The 25,975-nt window shown below is 41.9% G+C and overlaps 2 protein-coding genes across 2 annotated transcripts in view; both read right to left on the bottom strand.

The window, feature by feature from the left end:
* The window catches only part of ppp3r1a (protein phosphatase 3, regulatory subunit B, alpha a), a 41,757-nt gene extending 27,508 nt beyond the window's left edge, over positions 1–14,249 (bottom strand). Inside the window, exon 1 of the mRNA XM_050070819.1 lies at positions 13,946–14,249. Within this exon, the coding sequence (XP_049926776.1) occupies positions 13,946–13,948 (3 nt within the window). The 5' untranslated portion in view covers positions 13,949–14,249. The remainder of the gene's footprint in view (positions 1–13,945) is intronic.
* Positions 14,250–17,018: 2,769 nt separating this feature from the next.
* On the bottom strand, positions 17,019–25,251 carry cnrip1b (cannabinoid receptor interacting protein 1b). Its single transcript, XM_050070820.1, has 3 exons — positions 24,913–25,251; positions 21,823–21,967; positions 17,019–20,000 (listed from the first exon to the last, which is right to left on the bottom strand). Exons 1-3 carry the CDS (start codon positions 25,089–25,091, stop codon positions 19,836–19,838), a joined length of 489 nt encoding a protein of 162 aa, XP_049926777.1. The 5' UTR covers positions 25,092–25,251; the 3' UTR covers positions 17,019–19,835.
* Between the last annotated feature and the right edge of the window lie 724 nt (positions 25,252–25,975).

Here is a 25,975-nt window from a genome sequence, read left to right on the forward strand (position 1 = left end):
CTATCGTACTGTGAAAATCTCATACATTTGCAACCCTACAGACTCATCAATTGGTATGATTCTAACTTGTGTTTTAAGTTGTTTTAGTTGAGGGATGATAAGTCCTGATGTTTACTGAGGTTGGGGTGAAATCTTTGTGTAGACGAGGAGGTAACAGTAGATTGCACGCACTCTGATAAATTCAAGCCACTCAGATCAGTTTCTGTGACTATTTCAAAGTAATGTTTCACTCAAACCCCTTGAGGCAGTTTCCCATTTTCATGTGCAGCCTATTTCAAATTGTGCATCATGCAATGCACAGCATCAAATCCCCCAGCATAACGCAAAGGCTCTTTAAATGAACCATAAAAAAAGAGATGCTGCATGGTGGTGTGTGTGTGTGTATATGTGTGGCGTTGGCTCATATTCAGCAGTCACATCCGCATCCCATCCCATCCAACACTGCAGTGTCCACTGAGCCTGAGTCTGATTGCTGGCAGAGTGAGGCTGAACGATCAGTGAGGAGTCCCTGTTGCAGAGAGGTGGAAAGGACGGGATGTGGGTCCTACAGCTCAGAGAGAGAGAGAGGGAGAGAGAGAGATGCTCTGGGCCAGAAAGCCATCGACCGGAACTGTCCTGCAGCCCCATCGAGGAACACCAAACTGAGAATGGACATGCAGCCCAGTTTAAGCATCCAGAAGCCAAGTCCAGAGATGGACTACGTGTAGTGTCCAGGATACCAGGATATGGCATAGCCCATCCACAACCACAAAAGTTGCATTCATCCAGGGAATGCTTAAAGCTTAGTCTAAAGCATTTAGACTTCCACTGCACAAAATATCCACATTGAAAATGTTCATAATGCAACCTTAGCAAACTACAGCTAACTAGATGTGTGCCATATCATCTCGTTCACAATAATACCGGTATACTATCATATGAAAAATTCATATCGTGATACCCACGATATTTCAACTTGTTGACATATTGACGTCATACTGTTACCCACGGCAACAACAAGCATGGCTGAAAGCAAAATTATTACCGACACCATGGTGGTTCTAAAAAGAGGAGCAGCTTCAGTAGTGTGGAATAAACTGTGGCGTCCTGAATGTTTTATGAACAGCCCTGGACTTCTCAGACTCTTATAGTGAGTTACAGCTCAGAGGGAACTCAGTCAGCGGCTCCTCTGGCAGCAGCACAGCGTCTCTCCCTCTCCTCTCTTGCTGTGCGCACATGGGAGTCAGTGTTGTCAGGTGATTTTGTAATGTAAACAGTGTCAGAAATTAGCAAGGGCCACGGGCCATTTGGCCCGCAATTTATCCAAGAATGCCCCCAAAAGCCATGTTCCGGGGGCCAAAATTGCCCCCAGGTTTTCGAAACAACTATATGTATTTATATTTTTAACAGTATTACAATCTGACATTAAAGTATAATTTTATTTTCATTAAATTAATTTACCGTCACGTCTACAACTCATTTTCCAGACATAATCAACGAGATTGCACTGATTACGTGAGAGTAATCTGACAGAGAAGGGGAGGGGGCTTTGCTGTACCATAAGTATAAATTAACCATTTCTTGGGTGATCTGTGTCTACACAATGACAAATTAATGAAAAATTAAGGTAGAATGAATGTTAAATTTTAAATTAACTTACTTCCAGGATTGCATCTAAGGAATTTATAGTAATTTGGCCTTTTTAACAGTAAAAGTAACTGTAATGTGGTGAAACATTAGTACTGCTATCAGTAGATTAATGGTTAAATCATCACATTTAAACTGGTTGAATTATAGGAAATCTGAGTGATATTTTGCAACCATAACTTTATGTAACCCATTATTTATTTCATTTATAGTGGTTTCTACTGAAGAGTGAAGACACTATCTTAGTTGGTTTTGCTTTTCATGTGCTTATTGTTAGAACATAATTACAATTTTTTGATGGCCCCCAAACATTTTGAAAATGCCCCCATTTTTTAGACCGTGGGGGCCAAAATTGCCCCCAAAATATTTTGTTAATTTCATACCCTGAATGTAAACCTATGTTTATGTGAATGTGTGATAGTTGTGGTATCATAACAGCCTGTCACAGGTTACAGCGTGATGGTTAGAGGAGAAATGGCAGAGCATAAAGGTCCAGGTGGAAAAAAACAACTCAATCATTTAGGATTTTACTAAAAGAAGGAAATCACCTGTTGATTTATATATATATATAGATCCCAGGGGACATTTTGGTATTTGGGAGCTGTTTAAATGTGTAATGTGTGGTAGATTTTATTTAGTTGAACTATTAATATTGTAACAGAATCTAAATCTGAGTTACTGTTGTTGTTCACAAAATAAAGAAATTAGAGATTTTTGTTTTGTTTACCGAATATTTGAAGGCACACTATAAAACTATATCACTTATTTTGTTGCAATTCTATTTTCTTATATTAATAATTATTCATTTTTTTTCTAATTTGTCATGTTGTCAAAAATATTGTTATCGCAAAAATACCCTAAAATATCGTGATATTATTTTAGGGCCATATCGCCCAGCCCTACAGAGAACCCTAAAATGTCAGATTTCCTGGAAAAAATGGATTTGACAGCAAGCAGCCCGAAAGGACTGTCATATTGCAATCTTCCTTTGCAAATCTGTACACAACACGAAAACCAGAGAAAGTAAATTATGCAAAAAGTTAATTGGCTTCTGACTGGTTTGCCAGTGTGAGTGCAACAAAAACAACTCTGAGGTTAAGACCAAAGAAAACTGCTCATGTAATCGCACCAAAGGAATTATGACACATAAGAAGTGCTCCTCTTGTCTGTTCCTTGCAGTGACACACAGATACACTATACACACTGAACTGGTTGGAAAAAAGCTGGTGCCAGTTATGTCATCTGCTGGCTTATGACTGTGCTGCCTCACAACAGCAGACTTACCTCAGAGAGGTTGTGGTATTTTAAGAGCAGCGAGGAGAAAGAGGTGACACAGGATTAGCCAGGAGAGCGACTTAGCATTTGACACCCTATCAGGAGAGCAGAGTCAGCCGCTGGTGCGGTGATCACATGTTGACATATACATGGTTTCCCTCTGTGGAACGACAAGTCGACTGTGGCTGGGCACTGCCAGTTTAACGGCTCGGATTCCGGTGCAGCTCAGTGCGTGGCGCATGACTAAAGCATTACTGGGGTTGGGTGTCCCATTGCCTGTGTGGCTCAAAGGGTAATAGTGCCAATGTGATACTTTATTGATCCCTGAAGGGAAAAGTCCTTTTGTTTGTTCCACTACACGGAGCTCACCACGCTACAGAGCACAGTGATTTGCTAAAGGACGCTACACCAGGGTCTTGGATTAAAGGCCTTGAACCAGCGTCCTCAGCTTCAAGGGCAGACTCTCAGTGCGCCCTCGCCATGCTATGTGAGACTTAGGTTGTTGTTCACACCTTTATTTTGGTGCTCTTGGTCAGCACTTAAGAAAAATGATTTATTGTTGCCTTTTACTGCATTACCAATACAGGGCCACAGTGACTTTTCAGAGATCGTGCAGAAATAGTAGGCGATGACATAAGTCCAGACTGCACCACAACTTCAGCTATCATAAAATATGTCACATCTAGAAATGGAGAAAAGAACAATAAGAGTCCTGCAGTTGCCTTGATGAACAGACAAACTGGAAGAAAATCTATCTGATTTCACTTCTAGTGCCACGTGCCTAAACAAACTACAACTTAAGTGCTTCAGAAATCACCTTGAGGTAGACCCGAGGCCACGGATTTGGTGCAGTTATCCAAAAAGATCTCAGATAATTCATATGGAAGTGTTTTCACAACAAAACAAGGGGTAAACAACAAGTACTGTACACCAGAGTTCATCAAACACTGCTTGTTATTGAGGTTTCAGTGCCACTGTATGGCAACTGATACAAAACATGTATGCAGCTCTTGCTTGTGACCACACTCAGGCCTGACATGGTTCTCGTGTCAGAATCATATCATCAAGGCAGGTGGTCCTGCTGGAATTGACTGTGCCCTGAGAAGACTGGACGGGAGAGGCGTTTGAGAGGAAGAAGGCCAAGTATGAGGAGCTCGCAGGCATATGCCCAAGCAGGGGGTGGAAGACCTGATGCTACCCCAGTTGGCTGCCAGTTGCTCTACAGGGCCCTCAAGTTGCTGGGGATCTGAGGACTGCACAGCAAGAGAGCCATCAAGACAATCACGGGGTGATCCGTGAACCACACAAGCCGGGGATTCTGATCAACTCTAGCTGGGTTGCCTGGGCGAGGGTGTATGATGCTGAAAGACCCAAAACACCCGATGACCCCGGGTTGCATCACTGATGATATGTCTAGGTTGCACCTTAAGGTGTGTGTGTGAAATCAACATGTGTAACAAAAAGCAGAAAATAGTTATGAAGCTGTCAGACCAGATGAAACAGATTCAAGTGGCCAAACAGTCGGTGTCTTCAGAGCTTTGTAAGCTCCTGTAAGAGTGGACATTGGCTTTTTTTCTGTAGTTGACAAGTCAGTGGGTGGTCTGAAGGACGAATCCATTTGTCACTATTGGCAAAACTCAACATAAGCTAATCATGTGGTGAGTCAAGTAAGACTAAAATAAACCAGTCGCAGTAACCAACAAGTATGAAAGACGAAGAACAAACTGTCATGAAAATGGATTTTCTCCAAAGACCAGGCTTCACAGAAATAATACAACCAGTGTGACACAATCCAGGAAAATGCTGTTTTTTTTTAAAGGGATAGGTCACCCCCGAATCACAAATACATATTTTGCCTCTTACCTGTAGTGCTATTTAGCAATCTAGATTGTTTTGGTGTTGGAGATATCGTCTGTAGAGATGTCTGTCCTCTCTTGAATATGAAACAAGATGGCACTCAGCTTGTGGTGCTCAAAGCGCCAAAAAATACATCTGAAAAACTCAACAGCAATGTCTCTTTCCTGACATCATGGCCCGGTTACTCAAGATAATCCACAGACCTTGTTGTGAGCAGTGTCATGCAGGAACTGTTTTCCTTCTATCAAACTACACCCCCCAACCATATCACTATGCAGAAGGAAGCGTGCATCTACTCATGGACAAGAGGCTCATGAGATGTAAACATTAATGGCGTCCTCCTCAGCTGAGCTGTAGTGTTAGCTAGCAGACATCTCTACAGACAATACTTTGCTTTCCGCAACTCACACTACTTTTGATATTGGGATGATCTGTCCCTTTAAGCCAAATGCACAACGAGTGATTAACAGATTCAAATTTATGTAAACTGTGAATGTTGGGGAAGCCTCAGAGGCAACACTGCCTTCAATATTTCCTGCTTAAAAATGGATTTCAGACACAAGTGACAGCATCCAATATCCAAAAGATAAATCAAAATAGAATACAATAAAAGAAGAAGTGAAAGAATCTCTGTGTATCCTTGTGAATGGATTACTTAACTTGCCCTTCTGAGTCACTGTTCAAACAATCATTTAAAATGTTTGCTTTCAGTAGTAACACACTGATACCCAATAATCTTATTCTAAGTTTATCTAAGTTCACAAAGGTGAATAATAAAAAGAAAAACACCTTAATAAAGGGTGGGTAAATGAGAGTTGGGTGTGTGTGCACTGTCAGCTACGTCCATGATGTGGTTTAAGTGCTAGCTGCAGGGCCTCTGGAGGTAAAGAGACTTACAGCAAAGCAGATTTGGCGTTGAGGATTACAGGTTTACTAGCTAAGGCCTGCCTTAGGTCGCTGGTGTGGTTAACGTTGTGTCAGGAGTAACTCCTGTCATGTCTTCTTTGACAAACCACTTCGCCTTGTTCTCGCTGAGCTCCCCCTTTACATGGATGCTAATGGAGGATGTGAGATAGGATGATCATAAAAACGCAGGAAAGGAGGTGAACAAAGTGAAACAGCATCTTGCATACACAGAGGGGGGATGGAGAGCAGGAAGAGAAAGAGAAGGAGACTCGTGTTGGCTCATCAATAATGCATGCTTCATTCAGAATCAATTAGGCCTTAGCACACAAAACACATTTTGCATAATGAAGAGTCTGGCATCGTCGCTGGTTCAGCAGCAACACTACGGCCGACCCAAAAACACGGCTAATTATAGACCCAGTCATAACATGAAAGACTGGGGAGTACAGTGCATGGGGCTGAAGACGTGAAGGGCTTTTCTGAGGCATCTTTGGCAGGACATAAGAATGTACTCTGCTCGCACACTACAGCAAAATCAGATGACGGCAAATTCTTATCTGGTGTGTCGTAAGTGACACTTTCATCATAACTAGCTCACTGTGCTGGAGTAGAAAGGTAAAATCCTCACCTCTTTATATTTCCTGTTCTTATTACATTTCTGTAAATGTCTGAAAGTCACATCCAACTCATTATACAGTCTGTCCACCTTAACTTCTTAAACACAATCAAAAATTGTCTGTAAAAGAGAGATTTCTTATTTTTCCAAGGCAGATTTGCTGAGCACGAATGCTCCTTTCCGTCTACTCGCTCACACACTTGCACACATTCACACCTGCAGGCTGCCTTATCTGCAGTTTGGGGGTTTAGTGCTTTAGTCAAGGGCACAGCAGCAGCATGAGGCAGCAGCCAGAGCTACTCACTTCCCTGGCCAAATGTGTCGATCGGACAAGCAGCCTTTTGATGAAAAGCCTGCTTTGATGACTGCGCATTTACGTCCTTCACGCTCATGTTACAGGTAAATATTACTATGATGATGACATGAAAAATTTGAGGTTTAAAATTTCCCACTGTGGCTAAGCCCAAAAGAAATCTGATATAACGTGTTACTCAGAAGCAGGGCTGGACGATGAGGAGAAGATCAGATATCACGATATTTAAATACCTTGACATCAATATCGCCACAGTGTTTTAGGAATGACTCATGGTGCTATCCAAAATATTTCAATAGTGAGATAAGTAATCATCAGTAATGTGGATGTAATGACTAAGAGGGCAAAGCTATAACAGTCTGGTGAGTTCAGAAAGCAGCCTTTAAAACCAGGCAAAGACAACATGATCTCGCCTCACATCACTAGAACGATATAATATCCATATATTGTCTGGCCTCACTCCAAAGTATCGATGCAGTACTCCAGACACTGCACATCACGTCGGCATTTAAACACTGTGTTGCCCTCTGAGTGCAGCCACTGCAACCTAGAACATGCTGGAAAGGAGCGATGACTTGCATAAATCCTACAAATTAATAAGCGCTGCAGTGTCTGCACCGGGCCAATTAGCATAATGTAGGAAATGCAAGAACAGAGCAGAGGCACGCATCAGTCCCTGAATCCCATCTGTGGAGCCTGAGCTACTGTGCACAATGGATGGATGGACGGACACACTGGACTGCTCCATACTCCCAACCTTGATTTCATGATGAGGACAAACATCAGCATCGGCCCTGAAAATCTGCATCAGACTTCAATGTGTATGTGTGTATTTAGATGTGCTGTAGCACTGTTTGTTTCCAGTATGTCTGTGTTGTAATGCTGCCCCCTGTATTGATACTTTGAGTGGAAAGAAAATAATGTTCAAAAAGCTGCCGCAGGCGTTCACTTGGCCATTGAGGGAACTTGAGAGGGGCAAAAATGACTGTTCACCATAAACTCAAAGGCCATCCAAAAAGCAAAGAACTCTGCTATGTGTGTGTGTGTGTGTGTGTGTGCACATGGGGAATCAATTAAAACAACATCTGTGTGTCTCGCTTGGCATGTTTCAGCTACTTTTCCACACAATGCATGTTATTGACGCATTATTCCTGTGTTGTGTGTGTGTGTGTGCCGTTTCTCCCTCCGTTCCCTTACTTGCTTGCTTGATTAGTTCAGGGATCACCAGACTCCCTCCTCCACACAAATGTGTCTGCAAGCATCGAGCTTGCCATACGGCTGAGCTTTATGATAAACATGCTCAACCCTCCAGAGTCACGGCAGAGAGCAGAGCTGAGCTGGGCGTTCAGGATTGGTCTTTAAATAAAGTTCACCCCTCCATTTTTCAGCCCAACTTTGTGCAGCACGCAAAACCCAAGCCAATAACCAGCTGACGCAGTAAACTACTCTGTTACACAGACGAGGAGCCATGGAGGATATGTGCAAGAATCAAAATGAGCTGCTACAAGTTGACAGTCATCGGTCTCGGTCATTATTATTTTGTAATATTGCCTGGGTAGGTGTGTTTGCATGTATCCCTGCTTCTATGTTGATGTGTGTGCACTTCTGTGTGAATGCATGTGTGTCGAGGATCTGTGCCAGATTTAGGAGTCAAGTGCAAATATGAAAATAATTACCAAAATCTCAGCTGCCTGAAGGAACTCTGGCAGAGCTAATCCTCTCAGCCATTTCTATCCCCGACTTGTGCTAACCTATAAAGGGTTGTGGAGGCCTCATAATGCTGTGTAAACTAACAACGCCTAAATCTTCTTATGCATTAACCTAGTGTTGATGAAGCTATACTGGAATCACCAAGTGCTGAGAACATAAGGAAACTCAGTTCTCGGCTTAATACAAGATTGACTTGATCTTGGTGTAACTGGTGCAGGGACATAACGACCAATGCAGTGACACAAGGAGGTCCCGGCAGAGAGAGCACAATGATGACGACGCTGAGGGAAAGCACAGGTCAGGCAACAATTAGTGGATGGTATGAATCTGCAACCAACGTTCGTTCTTTATTTGTGTTCGTATTAAATGGCGAGAAATACAACAAAAGCCCACTGGACACTCCAAGCACTGAAAATGATGTCTTGAGGATGCTTATTTGTCAAAAATGGTCAAACCCCCAAAGATATTCAGTTAACAATGACTCAACTTACGAATAAAGGCAACAAAGTCTAACTTATATTTCACATTTTTACTGGATGAATGACTCAAAATGACTGGTTAATTTAAAACTCTAATTTCTAACAACTAAATGATTGACTGACTTCTTGTTCCAGCACTTAAATTTCTACAGAAACCAACACAACAACACTGTTGCTGCAGTATATGGATCCATGCGAAAGGTTACAGCTGTAGGAGACTGTGTTAAAAGAGCAGCCTTAATAACATTCATTTAAATTACTACGTGCTCAGATTCGCTTTGTCTAAACTTTAATTTCCTTTTGGTTCACTGTGTTATATCCTACACCAGCTAGCAGGCAGGAGAAAGACCGGCCATGCACTTGGTATCTTCAGTTCTTTAAGTATAAGTTCAATGTTCATCTATTATAGTCATGGCAATCTTGGAACCCACTGGCTATCGGCTGACGAGCCTCTGACGTCGAGGGCCAATATTTTGAGCTGATCTGATGTAGCTAGCGTCAATCTGGGCCAAGTCTTCCTCTTCCATACACCGGCCATTTTGGCTAATCTCTATGGACAGATATCTGCACAGTCAACCAAACGTTAGCCCACAGCGTCATTAACAGGCGGCTCGCTCAGTGTGTGACGTGCACTTGTAGATAAAATATAGGCCTATATTAATGAAGGTTCATTAGTACGGTTTTGTATTTCTCTGTAATGTAGCACAGTGTTAACAATGTTACTGATACTATTCTTTCTCACACCTTCAACTCAAACCACCAAAATATATCATTTAATAATTAAATTAATATCGTAAACATGCAGGCGACTAGTCGACTAATGGCCCTAAATGACGACTATTGGTTGACTAGGAAAATTCTTCGTCAGGGCAGCTCTAATAACAACAATATAAAACGATTGTCAACTGTTATTTTTTCCATCATATCTCTATATAGAAATATAAATTAACACTCTATACTACTATTACTGCAGGTGAATTGCTTCAGGCTGTGTAAGCATGCCTGATATTGTTCCAGTGATTCCAGTAATAGTGTGCAAAATGCTTTTCAGAGGTTATTTCTTTGCAGCATATTTGATGCCTTGAATGCTGATGAGGCAGACGGACATTTATTTCAGTGATTTAAATGAGCCCAAAAAACATTAATCTGCTATTAATTCCGCTTCTGGACAACAGGTGATATATATATATATATATATATATATATATATATATATATATATACATATATATATATATATATATATATATATATCCTGATACCAAATCTTAGTCGGTGCACAAAACAAAAAACTCAAAGCAGCTTTTGAAACCTCTTCACCTCCTCCTACATCAGTGTCAGTATCAGTGTATATATCCATTCTGACCTTTTCAACTTTTGAGCACTACTGAGCAGTCTCTCATGCATTATATCCTCTAAACATCCTGTTCCAGCCAGCGATTACAGAGGCAGGCCACCCGCAGCATGCCATTTAAGTGTTACTTTAAACTTTTCTATCCTCTGTGCCCTGACGCTGGCGCACCAGACAAATAGATGTTTACTGACAAAAGTTTGTGACTGCTTGCTGGCTCCGGTGCAGGCCAAGCACCGCAGCGCTGCAACGGCCAGTGAGGAGAATAAATCCAGATTGAGTGGGCTGGTTGGAAGTGTGGATCACGTAGTGTTGATCATCACTCCTGCTGGTGGTTCGCTGTGGCTTTTATCTCTTTTACATTAGCTCCAGCTCGATCCTTATGTGGGTGGCGCTTGATTGCTAGGCAGCATATGGTCCCCTTAGCATCAGATCATTCCACTACATGCTTAAGCAACTGTGCGTCCCTGCCCCCAGCCTCCCCCCGCAGCTGAGAAGAATGCATTTTGACAGGACACAAGTTGGCACACTATCTGAGCGACATGCACGCCCTGAGTTTCTACCCTCTGGCAGAGAGTTGAGACTGCTGCAGGGCAAATCTAACAAGGTGTCCTTCGCATTTTCAGCTCACCTGTCTCTAGTTAATGTATGTGTTATAGGAATTTAAGGGCATTTTAATGCTGTGTCACGGACCAAACATGCTCTGAGGTCTCAGTCCATGTGCGTGGTTTATATCCTGCTTTGTATTTGCACCATGATTTGCAGAATAATACCTGAGGGACGGTAACCTTGAATCACAATGCATGAGCTCCTGACGGCTACACAGCAGTTATCCAACCAAGATGCCAGTTTACTGTTATCAGGTTTGCAGGACTGCTCTTTTAACATCAGTCAGTGCTCCAGATTTGAGGTTTTGCTCTGAAAATGTATGCAGACATCTCACTAAACCTGGTTCTGAGAACAGGCCCCAGGTGAGATCACACACTGTTAGCTGGTGTCAATCTTAACGATGCAAATTTAAAGTACACATCGCTGCATTCACTGGTATTAAATCAAGGCCCAAGCTGAATCATTATGAATGTAAACAACAGCTTTTTTAAGAGATTTTTTTTCTGGAAATATAATTGACTTCTACAATATTGAATGTATTGCATTTGACAGACACAAAATAAACTTGTCTCTGTCCTCTGGTGGACAAACTATCTACTGGTGATGACACTGATTTTAAATTACCTCAAACAAATATCTCTGACATGCCTGTCTTGTTTCTTGACACCGATACATCTACAAAAACATCAACCTAATATGTGGCAGACTGATTTATTGGTCAAGCTCTATTTTGCAGACCCTGTGACACCACACTGGCTCGTTTCGATATTTAAAGACATTTGAATCTACTGGTAAACAACAGGTCTGAGCAACTGGGGCTGAGGATCACCAGAGGCCACATGATACAATATTATTATGTGTTTTGTGATACGCAGACTGTTGTAATAACATATTGTCATTTATTACCTTTTTTTCAACTGCTAATTATAAAACCTGGTGTTGCCAACATCTGTTTTATCTAATAAGATGACGTTTTTCTCACTTTAATCATAATTATTGCAGCAATGTGTATCTATTGCACTGATTTTATTAGTCTAGTCGGCTACCAAAAGTCTGATTTGTATTTATAATATTAATGATTAATGTAACTTAACAAAACAATACTTGGCATCTGTGTATTGTTACAATACTGCCAGACAAATTACCACCATACTATGCTGTATAATTTTTCCCCCACCCCTTAAAGCAACCCAAATCTGTTGCATGCATTGCCAATTTCCCAACTCCAAAACGTTCGTAAAGATGGGTCAAAGTTTCTCCCATCAAATCTGTTTTATATTTATAGATCACAACTTTTCCGTGGGAGGGGGCGTACACCTTTTTCAGGCCTTGTTGTGTGTGTATGCAGTGTTTATGAATGAGACCCCAGACACAACAGAATAGTAAGACAACCCTCCCTTGACAAACATGGGATTGCCAGTGAACAAATGGCTACCACGTCCGTGCTGTTAGGACAGGGGTCGGCAATCTTTACTGTCAAAAGACCCATTTTTGGCCACAAAAAAATTAGTCATGAGCCGCAAAACATATTCAAGTTTAGTTGAATTTAGCCTATCAGCATCACTAACAGGTGTAACTGAGCGTCCATTATTTGTGGCTACTCTGAAGTTGGGCTCTTTTTGATTCTTTGGTACTTTAACTTTGCAGCATTGCCAATGAACGCAAACACTTTTGTCCACGCACTGTTACATTCTCTATTTGACTTTTCCCTTCTTGGATTTTGAATCCAGTTAGCCTCGCTAGGGAGACTTTAGGCTACTGTCACCATTGCTAGTGATGTTGTTAGAGTAAAAGGCGCCAGGCCACAGATGTATGATGCACATTTTAATTGACAAAATGTTAAAACATGTTTTTTTAAATCGGCCTATAGGCTACACATTTTTATAGCTGAAGAATGCAACAATCATTTTAGGCCTACAACAATTACTTCATCATTTTCTGTAACTGCTTCTCCTGTTAGGGGTCACGTGGGGGCTGGACAGGTCACCAGACTATCACAGGGCTGACACATAGAGACAGACAACCATTCATACTAACATTCACACCTACGGGCAATTTAGAGTCACCAGTTAACCTGCATGTCTTTGGACTGTGGGAGGAAGCTGGAGTACCTGGAGAAAACCCACGCTGACACGGGGAGAACATGCAAACAGAAGGGCTCCCCCACCCTGGGTTCAAACCAGGAACCTTCAATGCTAACCATTCCACCAGTGTACCGCCTATTATCTTTTTCCATAACCACTTATCCTGTAAGGGGTCGCAGGAGGGCTGGAGCGTAATGAAAATTAAAATTTTAACAGGGAGCCACTAGAGAGGGGCTAAAGAGCCACATACAGCTCTGGAGTCGCAGGTTGCCTCCTCTGTCTTAAGACATTTATAACTGATTAGTAAATTGATGTGTGGAGGTGTTTAACCTGGACTGGATGCGAAGGAATTATGGGTATATGAGGACAGCGGAGGGGGAGGAGAGGTGGCTTTAAATTCTGTGCTCAGGACCCACAATTCCTGGACACGTCCCTGCAAGCACTGACAACAAGTCAGCTTGGAGAGTGGATCCAGGCCTGGACGCTGCTGCACAGTCAGATCCGCTCCTACTGGTCAGTACGTGAACGCCTCACGGTTATTAGGCAACCAGCCCTCATATAGTGTATTGGATGTACATGTATAGGCGACTGAGCAGTTAATGAGGACAGCAGTGTGGCCTGCCATGGCAGCCTCCTGTAGCACTGCTGCAAAGATACAAATGTAGCCTCTGAGTGTGTATTAAAGCTTCAGTGCTCAGATGAGACACTGTTGCAAGTATCAACACAGCGCCATGCTACCTGGAAACATTCAGATACATTTTGCTCATGCAGAGTTGCATTTTCCTGCCTGCTGTGCAAAACGTGCCACACTCAGAGGCCTGATAAGCGTGTATTTCTGTCACCAAAACTAATTTGCACAGGCCTGGTTTGCTAATAAGAGTGCAGGCTACACGGAGAGGGGATAAGAAATATCTGGGCCACAGGCTGTAGGCTGCTGTGAGCCCCGGGGTGTTGCACACAGAGGCGCGACAGGGAGCCAGAAGTGGGTGAGAAACGCGTTTCCTCCTCCTCTCCGCGCTGTCGACTGCTAACTTGTGAAAAACAACCTGTCAAAGCGCCACACTAATCTGCCAACTGGTGTGTTTACCAGGCTGAAACGAGGAGCCGTGGCTCGCTTACCATCTTGCAGGTCGGATGATGAAATCCAGGCGATGTGAGCGGAAAAGAGGTCCAACCGGGGGAGGGGGGGGGAGTCGGTAGAGCCGCCGAGCTGTGGCGAGGAGCGGGACAGAAAAACAATATGGTAGTTGTGGTTCTCTGTGAGGTATCGTCCTGGCTTTATACCCAGCTTCAGGCTCCTCTTCTCCGTCTGGCCGTCTCTCCCGTTCCGAGGCTTTCACTGCAGTGGCGAAGGGAGGGAGACCCGCTGGGAGGGGACAGTAAGCGGAGGAGGAGGCTCGGTTTGACAAGCAGGCGGTGGCGGAGGGGAGGAGAGAGGAGGTGAAGGGGGGAGGTGCAGCAGTACTGTACATCCGGGAACCACAGCCTTTATTTATTTATTTATTTAGTTAGTTTATATTTTGACCTCCTGATTAGGTTTGTGCTCAGGCTCCCCCTGCTGGTGGTATGGCTGTACTGCAGACAGTCGCCACTCAGGCCTTATGTACCCTCAACCTTACTTTACACAGGTGGCAGATGGATTTCATTTTATGTGATCCCTATGGCACTACCACTAAACCCATACAAAGCCTTGTGATAACCACAGTGAGACTTTAAGTGGCTTCAGAGGACCAGTAAAGCTGAACAACTGGTGCAGACACTGCTAATAGCACAGTCATAAACTGTGTATTACCACTAGTAGCAGTGAGTAGGCCAGTTGTAAGCACTTGTAGTTGCAATTATAGTGTTAAGTGAATGCAGTATATGTGGTATAAGAAAGAGTTATCTTTTATCACTGCAGCAGTAGCAGTCAGTGTGTCATGAAGTAAGGAATGCGCTGTAATGCTGCATGTTTAAAGCATGGAAAGGATCAGGTTAAAAGGGAGTAGCACCCAAGTTAAAAACTCCATTATGTTATTTCCATGGCTGAGGAAAGTTCAATTAATATTTGTGAACATGAGCTATGCTCTCTCAAAGCCACAAACCAGAGAAGTCAGTTGGGGTGCCCAGAAGTAGAAAGTCTGGAGCTGCTTCATAGACAACAAATAGGTGCCTCATTTTATGGGCCCACAAAATGTTTGTTTTCTTTTATATTCCAAAATTAGCTTTATTCTATTGTAGTGTTCTTAATTATGACACAGCAAATGTACCCATGTACTACTGTACCAATAACATTCCCCTGGCTGCTCTCAGTGTCATTTATAACAGAAAATCCATTGTCCGTGGAGAAGTTCTGCACTTAATACCCTATGACATCACAAGTTTGAGTTTGGGCATGCTAGTTTTGGGATTTGGAACAGAGTTGTTCATCTATTTTAAAATTATTGGACTGTCTTAGACCACAGGAATAAAAAGTATGAATAATGGAAATGGGTGTAGTTCCCCTTACAACTGGGTTTCATAAACAGTACCCAAATGCTTTTTTTTGTCTCGTAATCATAGGTGAACCTTTTTTGGTGCTATGTGGCACCCATCTTCCAAAGATGCTGTACAATGCCTTTATCAAATAGTGCTTGTATAGAGCCATTAGAGGTGCCATATAGCACTATATTGTTTTTAAAGTTTTAAGTCTGGCTTAATGGTGAGCGATAATACCATGGATGAGTCAATATGCCTCTAAATGACACTTTTATCTATAGCTGGCTCTGTTTCTTCCCCCACTAATGTCTCCTATGGTGTCCCCCAGGGGTCGATCCTGGGCCCTATTATCTTTTCCATTTACATGCTCCCTCTAGGTGACATCATCTGTAAATACAACGTCCATTTTCATTGTTATGCAGACAACACACAGCTGTACATCCCAATCAAGCCCGGTGATTAGTCTAATATAGTAGCCCTCCACAACTGTATCACAGAAATAAAATACTGGATGTCAGACAATTTTCTCCAACTCAATCAGTCAAGGTCCATCCACAACAAGAAAACTAATTTTGGAAAGCCTTAGCGATTTAACACCTCTTGTAAAACCCTCAGCCAGAAACCTCGGCGTCATTTTTGACCAGGACTTGAACTTTGAACTTCATGTAAAAAAAAAAAAGTGGTCCAGACATGTTTTTATCATTTGAGAAACATAGCCAGAGTCAGGTCTTTTATCTCAGCCACAGATTTGGAGAAACTCATCCATACTTTTATTTCTTCATGCCTCAACTATTGTAATAGCTTATATATGTGTCTCAGCCAGAAATCACTTCACCATCTACAGTTAGTTCAAAATGCTGCAGCTCGGCTTTTAAGTAGGTCTAAAAAATTGTGACCACATCACCCCTGTTTTAGCATCCCTGCACTGGCTGCCTGTTCATTTTAGGACTGATTTTAAAATTCTTTTATTTGTTTTGAAGCCCAGACTTGGGCCCCTGCCTATATTTCAGACCTTTTATCCTCACACAAACCAGCTTGCAGTCTGAGATCCGCTGATAAGGCCCTGCTAGCTGTTCCAAGGTCTAGGCTGAAAACAAAAGGCGACAAAGCCTTTGCAATCAGGACCCCTAGACTCTGGAACGATTTGCCTGAGGAAATTAGGTTTTCAGAGTCTATTCCTCGTTTTACATCGCTCCTCAAGACACACTTTTACAGGAAGGCTTTTATGAAGTAATGTTTAAGTTGATGTAATGTTTAATTTGTGTGTATTTTGTGTTGATATTGAGTGTGTGCTGATATTTTATGCTGTGAAGCACTTTGTTATTTATATTGAAAAGTGCTATACAAATAAAGTTATTATTATTATTATTTTACATTTAATATTGGAGCGACACCCTTGTTTCCCATTACGCTGGACTGATTTGTTTGTAGTTTACTGTTGAGGTCTAGGGTGTGTCTTTTCAGAACATGATGGTTTATGATAGTTATTGTCATTTGTGTTGTAGTTTATAGTTTGTACCATTACTAAGAACTATTGTTTGCCCTCTGTTGTGATTGTCGGAGCTCTGAAAGCTTCCTTTATATGATTCACTCATGTAGTTTACCATAGATATTTACAGCACTAATTGAACGAGTTGTCAACACTTGTGTTTATAAATGAGCCTCATGTAGTTAATATGTCACAGTAGGGTTCTGATTAGGTGCGTAAAATGAAAACATTTGTCACACAGAAGGTTTCAGAGTTTACTATTAATAGTTATAATCAAACAACATTTTCACAAAAAGGTCAGAATGATATGTAAATCTCACAACTGCATTGCACAATTTCATCATTGTTCTGTTGCTCTGATTTTTGTTGCATAGGTCAATTCAATATTTCAAAGGAAACATTTCTACCAATATACACACAATAATATGAAAACATTTCAAATGGTTCACTGTACAAAAATACTATTTTTTCAAAATATAACTTACCACCAGAAATAGAAAAAAGATTTCATTGATAATTTGTGTTCTGAATATCCCAAATACATTGTTTCTCTTTAATAAACACAATTCATATTCATGGCTAAGTCATTCGGAAGAGGTAGAGAAGACAAACACGCTGTAAATAGGGGTACGACTTCACCCAAATACAAAACTCCTACATCCAGTACTGCATTACACTGAACACACACTGGCACCACAACACACACACAGCTAGACGGAGAGTTTCATTCCAAAACACCAATGATTTTGTGGTTCAGAGGTGTTGATGCAGAGGAGGCGCGCTGCGGTGTCATCGTAAAAGGATACGGGCTGAAGCATGCTTTTGAGAAGATATTCTTTTTTGGTTAACAGTAACTCTGGAGACTCGCAGGGGAGCTGACCTGTGTGCTTTCAAGAGCCTGTGAACGATTGCATCAAGAGACCGGGGTCGGTTCTGTGTGGGCAACTGCATGATCCTGTAACTCTTTCAGAGAAAGTAGTATCTCTCCAGTGATTCAGACAGACCGACTTCAAGGTCTCTGAAAGTATCAGCAACACAGGCTGAAATTTAGTTTAGTTGTGGCAGCCAGAATGTGTATTCTCCCCAGCAACACTTTCCAGCTCCTCCTTGGGGATCCCAAGGCGTTCCCAGGCCAGGTGAGATATGTAATCCCTCCAGCGTGTTCTGGGTCTGCCCCGGGGCCTCCTACCAGTGGGACGTGCCTGGAACACCTCTAACAGGAGGCACCCAGGAGGCATCCTTGGTGCCTGAACCACCTCAACTGACCCCTTTAGATGTGAAGGAGCAGCAGCTCTACTCCGAGCTCCCTCCGGATGTCCAAGCTCCTTACCTTATCTCTAAGGCTGAGCCCAGCCACCCCAAGGAGGAAACTCATTTTGGATTTGAGGATTTGGTTTGTGTCCGCAATCTCATTCTTTTGGTCACTACCCACAGCTCTGACCATAGGTGAGGGTTGGGACGTAGACAGACCAGTAAATCTTCCGGCTCAGCTCTCTCCTCACCACGATGGGCTGGCACAGCGCCTGCATCACTGCAGAAATGTCACGAGACAAATGTAACTGTTTCATCTTTCAGTGAAAAAATCTTCAACTTCCCACCGCTCCTGAAAGTAGCGCTACACTACCCTTGCTGTCGACTTCACACTTTTTTGCTGTGGCCATTGATGTTACCTAGCAGATCAGCTGCTGTTCCGACTGTGTATGATAGTCCTGCCATGGTGAGGTAAACGCAAAAAATGCAGAGTGAACTATATTATGTAGCAGGCCATATATGGTATGTTTTGAAAGACACATCACAGGCTGTTTAAAATCTGTCCGCAGGCCCCAGTTGGCGACCGGGCCACACTTTGGACATGCCTGTTCTCCAGGTTACTGCTTATTAAAGTAGCTGATAATTTTCTCATCTTATTAATGCTAGACCGGAAAAGATGTATTTGAATGTTGCGCCGTTATGCCCTCGATGTAGAGGCCAGCCAGCAGGCTTAATGCATATGTTGTGGTTATGTCCAAACCTCTCCACCTTCTGCAGAAGTATTTTTAGAGCTTTTCGTGAGATATTTGAAATCCAATTGAACCCCAACCAAGTCTGTGCAATTTCTGGTTTAAGTTTGAAGGAATCCTGCACTATCGCACTAAATACAGCCCACACGGTCACAGCTTTCACTGTTTGATCCCTCTAAACTGAAAAGTGCTCCCCTATGCTTTTCTCATTGGTTCAGAGATGTCATGTATTTCTTAAAGCTAGAAAAAATCCTCTCAAACCTGTATTAAGATATGTCATCTGCCATGTCACCTTCCTCTGTTGCATACTTTGAAAACACACCCCACATTTTTAAAATTAGAGGCTGCAGATGTCATGGCAAGCTCCCATCTGAGTACAGATGGGAAAAATTCAGCTTGAGGGCCAGTGACATCAAAATGTCCCTAATGCAGGGACACAGGACGTGGTCAAGAGGGGAAATGTTCTCATCAACATTTTGGTAAATGTTAACATGAATTTCTGGACATGCTGTTAAGTCATTTTGGAATGAAACTCTTCACATGTATAAACATATCTGTACAAGCACCGTTTGTAAAACACACACACACATACTGTAACTAAACACAGACACACTCACACGCACACAGTAGCCTACTGCACATACACATTACCACACGCCACAACCGAACGGTACATTAAAATATTTATCTCAAAACGCCATTTAATTGTTCAATGCATAATTCAAACTGCAGGTTGTTGAGAAGTGCAACATGTTTCATTTTAACCTTGATAAAATGCACCTTGCGAGAAGACTGACAACATGCATTTTATATTATATGTTCTGCTGTAGGATCTGATTTGGCTGTTAATCTGATGTGCTTTTTTACAGTACAAAAGAGGGAAAGGTTGCATTTTCTTTTCAAACACACACACACACACACAAAAAATCAATTTAAATTAAAATAAAGTCAAATATTGAGTGTGTATCTGCTGTGGATTAAAGAAAATTAATTTATCATGACATGCTGATGCTCAGAAACGTCACACCTCGTGTTTTTGCAGAGTAAACACTGAATATCTCCTTCACACAAACATCTCTTTGTTGACCCACATGAGCGTGCGCGTGTCGTTGGGTTTGCACTCGTACTCGATGCTGTTGAAGCTGTTTCCCCACTGGCAGTGGTCCCTCTTGTTGTAGTTGTAGTACTTCACCTGCCACACCGTTTCAAACATTCCCGCCTCTGTGAACTGAAGGAAGAAAACATGAACAGATGAGTGTGTGAGTGGACAGATGGGAACACACACACACTCACAAGAAGCCCACATAGACACTCACACTATGTGTAAAATCATGTGAAGGTGAAATGAAGAGGAGGCGTACTCATCTGACAGATGGATACACACACACACACACACACACACACACACCCCATATCATCCCAGAGGCCCCAGGGTGTGAACTGGACATATGGGCAGGACACACACAAACATGTCAAACCAAATAAAATGTTATTTGTAAGAATGTTTGAACCTGTAGTTCTGCTGTCAACTATCCGCCTTGTTACAAGGTTAATGACAAAATCTATTAAAATAAATTCATATACGTGAAGATTAGAGTTGAGAATTTTGGTAAGTGATTGATCCTTTAACTCGATTTTTGAGCCAAAAAGGAGGCAAAATTCTGCTCTATGGTAGTAAATTAAATCCTTTGGGTTTTGAAGCATTGGTCCCACAAAACAAGACACTTGATGACATCACCATGTGCTCTAGCAAAATGTGACTTTTAAATATGCTGACATTTTATACACCAAACAGTTAAATGAGAAAACACGCAGTAGATGCATTGATAAAGGAAATAATCCTTAGCTGCAGCCTTAATTATGTCAGCTTCAACACCTGCAAGATCCATTCATGAATACATCCATGATTACTCTACCTAAACTGTAACCATGGAAACACCTGTGGCTATCACTGAAGAAAAACTGTAATTATGATTGAAGGTGTTGGTAGCTGGCATTGATTTCAGCTAAACCATAAGCTGAGCAACATAAAGACATCTAGTAAGGCATTTAGCACCTTTAGGGTAACAGGAACACGCTGAGACAGTCGTGGAAGACGTGAAGCAGTTGTAAACTAAAGTGATCACTCTGTGATTAAAGGATGAAGCTGCAGATGATCTTATTTTTAGTTTTGTCAACAAATCCCATGAGAAGACCAAAGGTATACGCTTATCAGCCAAAAAGCCATCGGAATATAAAGGAGAGTATACCCACTTCCTCCTCTGTAACCTACCCATCTACCTAGTCGTACACCCACCTCATCAACTATCACTGCAACACTGATGCATTAGTGTCAAAAACTGCAGTTCCTCTAATGGCCACTTGGGGATGGCTCCAGAAGTGAGTCAATCCCCAAAGACTCCCATGTTAAAATGCTCAGCTTTACAGCAGAAATAAACATGTTTACTTCCTGGTACACAAATGGTTTTGGTCTGTAAAATTAATTTCCTCATTCATGACAACTGTATGGCTTAAATTTTGTTGAGGCTTAAAGTTATGCGCAGTTAAGGGCGTGACCACTTTGAGTGACAGGCTTTCTGTCAAGGCGTCGCTACAGTCGTGAGTCATCCACCTCTTGCTCCTCAATCGCTCTACTCTCTTGTCCACATATGGTCATATGTGGCTTCAAAAAATCCAAGATGGCGACGGCCAACATGTCAAACTTGAGGCTTCAAAACAGTAGTCCACAATCCACAAACCAATGGGTGATGTCATAATGGCTGCGTCCATTATATTTATACACTCTATGGTTCGCTCATTTCTCTAAACTTTCTGGCATACCCTCACGGCACAGAGGAATAAGCTATGTTTGGAATTGGCTTCACAGATAATACTTTGGGTCTTTATACTTATTCCTTTTGTCCAAGGTGACATTAAGTATGAACGACGCATTCGAGAATAAGTGCCTCAACATTCCTTGTTCCACCTGACACAAGTGCCACGCTTAGAATAACATAACTGCCTAACTTCTTGCCTCTGCCTCCAGATTAAAGTTACTCTCCTGTCCATACCTGTATGCTGATTTGAACTGGTTGCCTCTCTCCACTCTTGGTGTGTGCCACCCCTTCTGTGTCGTACTGCCCACTGTAGACCACTGACTGCGGGTCTTTGGACTGCTGCTCCAGGGGGAAGGTCACCCCGCCCACACTCATCGACCTGCAGACAGGTACGCAACACAAGACATCAATCAGTACGCATTTCTTTATTTTATTTGAACAACTTGTCATTTATTTTCCAGAACAGGTTACTCTGTGATAGTCAGACAGTGTGGAACCTTATGTGAAGTATAATCTAAACAAATGATAAAGGCCTGTGTGCACAGTTGTGCTCAGGAACGTTATCATTAGCCTTAGAGACTGGATGGTTTAATGCCACCCCAGAGGAGGATAGAATTTGTTTGTTGTGTGATTTAGGTGACGCAGAGAATGAGGTTCACTTCCTGGTTTACTGTCCTGTATATGAAGACATAAGGAATGTACTTTTCAGTAAGATGACCTCTATCTGTGTTGATTTCTTTTGGCTGGATGATCATGAAAAATTTGAGTTTAACATGTACTTTTGATTGTTACTGTAACGTCATTGTAATGGTGTCTTGTAAACCCATGAGGGTCGGGCACATGTAAGTGTGCATGACCCAAATGAAAATCAATCAAATCAAAAATTGCTGTAAGAGGTTTTGGATTCTTCCAAGCGTTTTAGAAAGAGCTTAAAAAAAACAAGCAAACTGAGAGACCCGGGCAACACCAGAATGTATGAGCTAGTGTTGCGGGGGAGCTTTTACATCTATTACAAGAATCATCATCTTTGAGATTTTGATTTTAGATAGATGAAGTCTGTGTACCACCTCAAATTGAATCAGGCCATGCCTGGCACATAACCTCCTGAGACCCCGAACTTATGTTTGGTTCACATTTTTAATTTCTCCCAGATATTTGAGATCAGTAGAACCCAATAAGTATTAAAAACCAAACACTGTCAATGATAATAAAGTCCTGATGTCTTCAAACGAGTACATCCTAATTAACAGCGTCTTAGCTTGTTATTGTTGCTATCAGTCTACACACATTATTAATCATAAATAAACAAGTGTCAACCATAACACGTGATCAGCTTTTGTCCACTTTTGTGTTGTGACTGGCTGCAGACTGACTTGGCAGAGATGGCTGCCATCTTGTTTTTACATGGATTAGTGCATTGTGTTCTTACTACCACTAGATGGCACAAAAACGTGTCCACGCACGAGGACAACAGGTCTGGGTTAGGTAGAATGAAGTATAAGGTCAAGTAAACCCAAAATGTGACGTCCTCACATGAGGACACAGGGTCTCAGGAGGATATTGATGAGGTGTGTATTCTCGAGTATATCTAACCACTCAGCATCTGTAAATGGTAAGTTCAGATCCACCTGCCACGCCTCTTTCAGTGCATCAAGAGATTTTGTCTGTAAAGATGAAAGTTTAAAATACATAACAGATAATGTGCTTTTGAGAGATGGAGCTGTTGGAAATTGAATATCTAGAGGCTGCTGTTCAGGGATTGATGGAAATGAACCTGTATGTTTACGAGCCCAATCTTGAACCTGCAAATATCTAAAATAATGTGTCCTTGGAATATCAAGTTTAGCTCTCAGCTGAACGAATGAAAGTAATGTACATATCCTTAAATGAGACAATAGCCTACCTTTCTCACGCCAGACTGGGACAGACTCATCATAAAGTGACACATAGACGAGAAGTATCCAAGAATATTTGATTGACTGGATATATTTCAGATCACACATGCCATTTTAAAGCACAAAGTCAAAGATTATAAATTCAAAAGTTGTATCTCTAATAAAGTGCTAAAATAGATAAACTGCCACTGTGAGCTTCAATCCCTCCGATCCATTTTTTATATATTAATTTGAATGTATTTGTATTTATATGCAGACAGGATTTCTTGTTGACAAGTAGTGGAATCAGTCCACAGCTGTGTCTCATGAGCATGCCCCAAATTCAGTGCAACATCTCCAATGCATCATCGCCTGTGTGACCTATTTTTACACCAGAGTGCTGCTGAGGCGTTTCCCTCTCTGATATTTACATGTTCAACACTAATCCTTATTTGGACATGGACGAACAACAACAGTCATTACATAATCATTTACTGCAGGCAAATCACAGGAGGGCACTAACACAAAACCCCAAACCCTGGAGTCCTAATCTGTGCTGGATTTGATGTGCAGCCAATTGGGGTTTATGTTGCATTCACTTGCACCTCGTAAAATCGTACTTTGGAGTACTTCACTTGGAAAAGGGGACTTGTTGAGTGCTAAAATGCAGGATTTTTTTTATCAGATGTATATTTTAGTGCGATACTTATATACCAAGGCGTATAAGAAACATTTTAAAGTGATTTTGTGTTTTGGTTGCAGCTTGGAAATGACGAGAAGCTTCACTTTTCTTCCACTTCATGTGCGGTATCATCTTTATAATCCTACTGTCCCTGAATGCGGCATTAAAATCTGCACTTGCCTTTTGTTAAGGTCACTATCATTGCATGCGAGGTGTGAGCCTCTTCCTTGGATCTTTAATTAGCCGACGCTTTATATTTATAGGCCTATACTCTATTTGTCATTAAAAGCCAAATACTGGGAAGCCCTACAGTCCAGTGAAGCAGTCAAAATCCCAGTGTATTTCATTCTGTGAAGGAAACGTGTTTTACAAAAATAACTTGTGCAGATGAAGCAAACATTGGCATTAACCAATCAAAAATATCCCATATAATAACGTCATCATAATTCTCTAGGGGAAATCTGAGGGACCGTGAATGGTTATGAGCGCTGCTTCATTCAGAAAACACAATCTCCATTATTTGGGAGGCTCCGTGTGTGTCCCTTTCCTCCCATATGTGAAATATATGTTTACATAAATAACCGCCCTAGTGACGTTAAACGTGTTTGTAGCGCTCATCAGAGAATTAAATTATCTTTGTGGTATTTTTCAGTCGGAAATTGTACGAATATAACAGTCAGGTCGCTGTATTTGTTTTCCAGGATCAATATTACCAAAGCACAACCCACGCCTTAAACAAACAAACAAATAAATAGAAGGGCTACCTACGTGGCCTCGACCGCTCCTGGTTTAACGACCACCTCGATTTTGTACTTAGACCCGGTCAGCAGCTTGATGGTCCGGGTCTGTCCGAACCTGGCGCCGTCGGACTTGAAGTGCACCGCGGTGTTGTTGGGAAGCATCTTCAGTGAAATCCCAATTTTGACGAGCTGAGGGACGTCGGCCATGTTTCCATAGATATCTGGTCTATCACCAGGATCGAGGGATGTTAGTGACAGGTCTTAAATGTGGTTCACAAATGCCGTGCGGAGAAATCCATAGCAGAGCGCACAGCGGAGTGAAGTGCGCCGCGCTGCGCTCCGTAATCCCGTCTAACCTGCAACCCGGGCTTAATCCCAACCAATGCTCTCTCCTCCTCTCTCTGAAAATCCCTCTCTCCCACACCCACCCTCCCTCCTCACTGTCTTCCTCTTTACTCCCCAATTAGTGTAATTACAAAGTGTTCTGTCGGCTCTGTGGTTGAATTTCAATCTGTTCAGTGTGCTGAAGTTCTGCCAATTAAAACTCTGAGGATTACTTTAATTGATCCTGGAAGGACTGAGGCTGGGAGTGAGATAAACAAAACAGATAATGAACCCAAATCAGCCCATAATTAGCCCACAACAAACAGACAGCAGGGTGAAAAATGTGGTTAATTATTACATGGGAAAATGTGCATATAATATATACACACAGTGTTTAGTTCAGGGTCCACCAGATGAGCTACTTTTTTACTTAGAAGAAATAGTTCTTCAAAAGGCTTTGTGGTTTTACAAGGAACCATGACAAGTTAGGACATCACATTTTGGGTTTACTTGACCTTAAACTTCATTCTGCTTAACTCAGACCTGTTGTCCTCGTTCGTGGACACTTTTTTGTGCCATCCAGTGGCAGTGAGAGCACAATACACTTATCCATGTAAAAAAACAAGATGAGGTAAACAAATAATAGCTCAGGCTATTATTTGCTTACCTCACTGAACTCAACAGGTCTATATTTGGAACAGGCCTTTAATCCCATTAACACCAAACTGTTGCTCAGCAAAGATGAGAAAATATGATCAAATTGTTTA

The sequence above is a fragment of the Epinephelus moara genome, chromosome 19 (assembly GCF_006386435.1).
Source record: "Epinephelus moara isolate mb chromosome 19, YSFRI_EMoa_1.0, whole genome shotgun sequence".
NCBI classification, from domain to species: Eukaryota; Metazoa; Chordata; class Actinopteri; order Perciformes; family Serranidae; genus Epinephelus; species Epinephelus moara.

Coding starts and splice junctions, on each gene's coding strand:
- cnrip1b (XM_050070820.1), bottom strand. CDS start 25,091: ATGGCCGACGTCCCTCAGCTCGTCAAAATTGGGATTTCACTGAAGATG. Junction 21,968..24,912: donor CCAGGAGCGGTCGAGGCCAC/GTAGGTAGCCCT, acceptor ACCTGTCTGCAG/GTCGATGAGTGTGGGCGGGG. Junction 20,001..21,822: donor CAGTTCAAATCAGCATACAG/GTATGGACAGGA, acceptor TTCTTCCTTCAG/TTCACAGAGGCGGGAATGTT.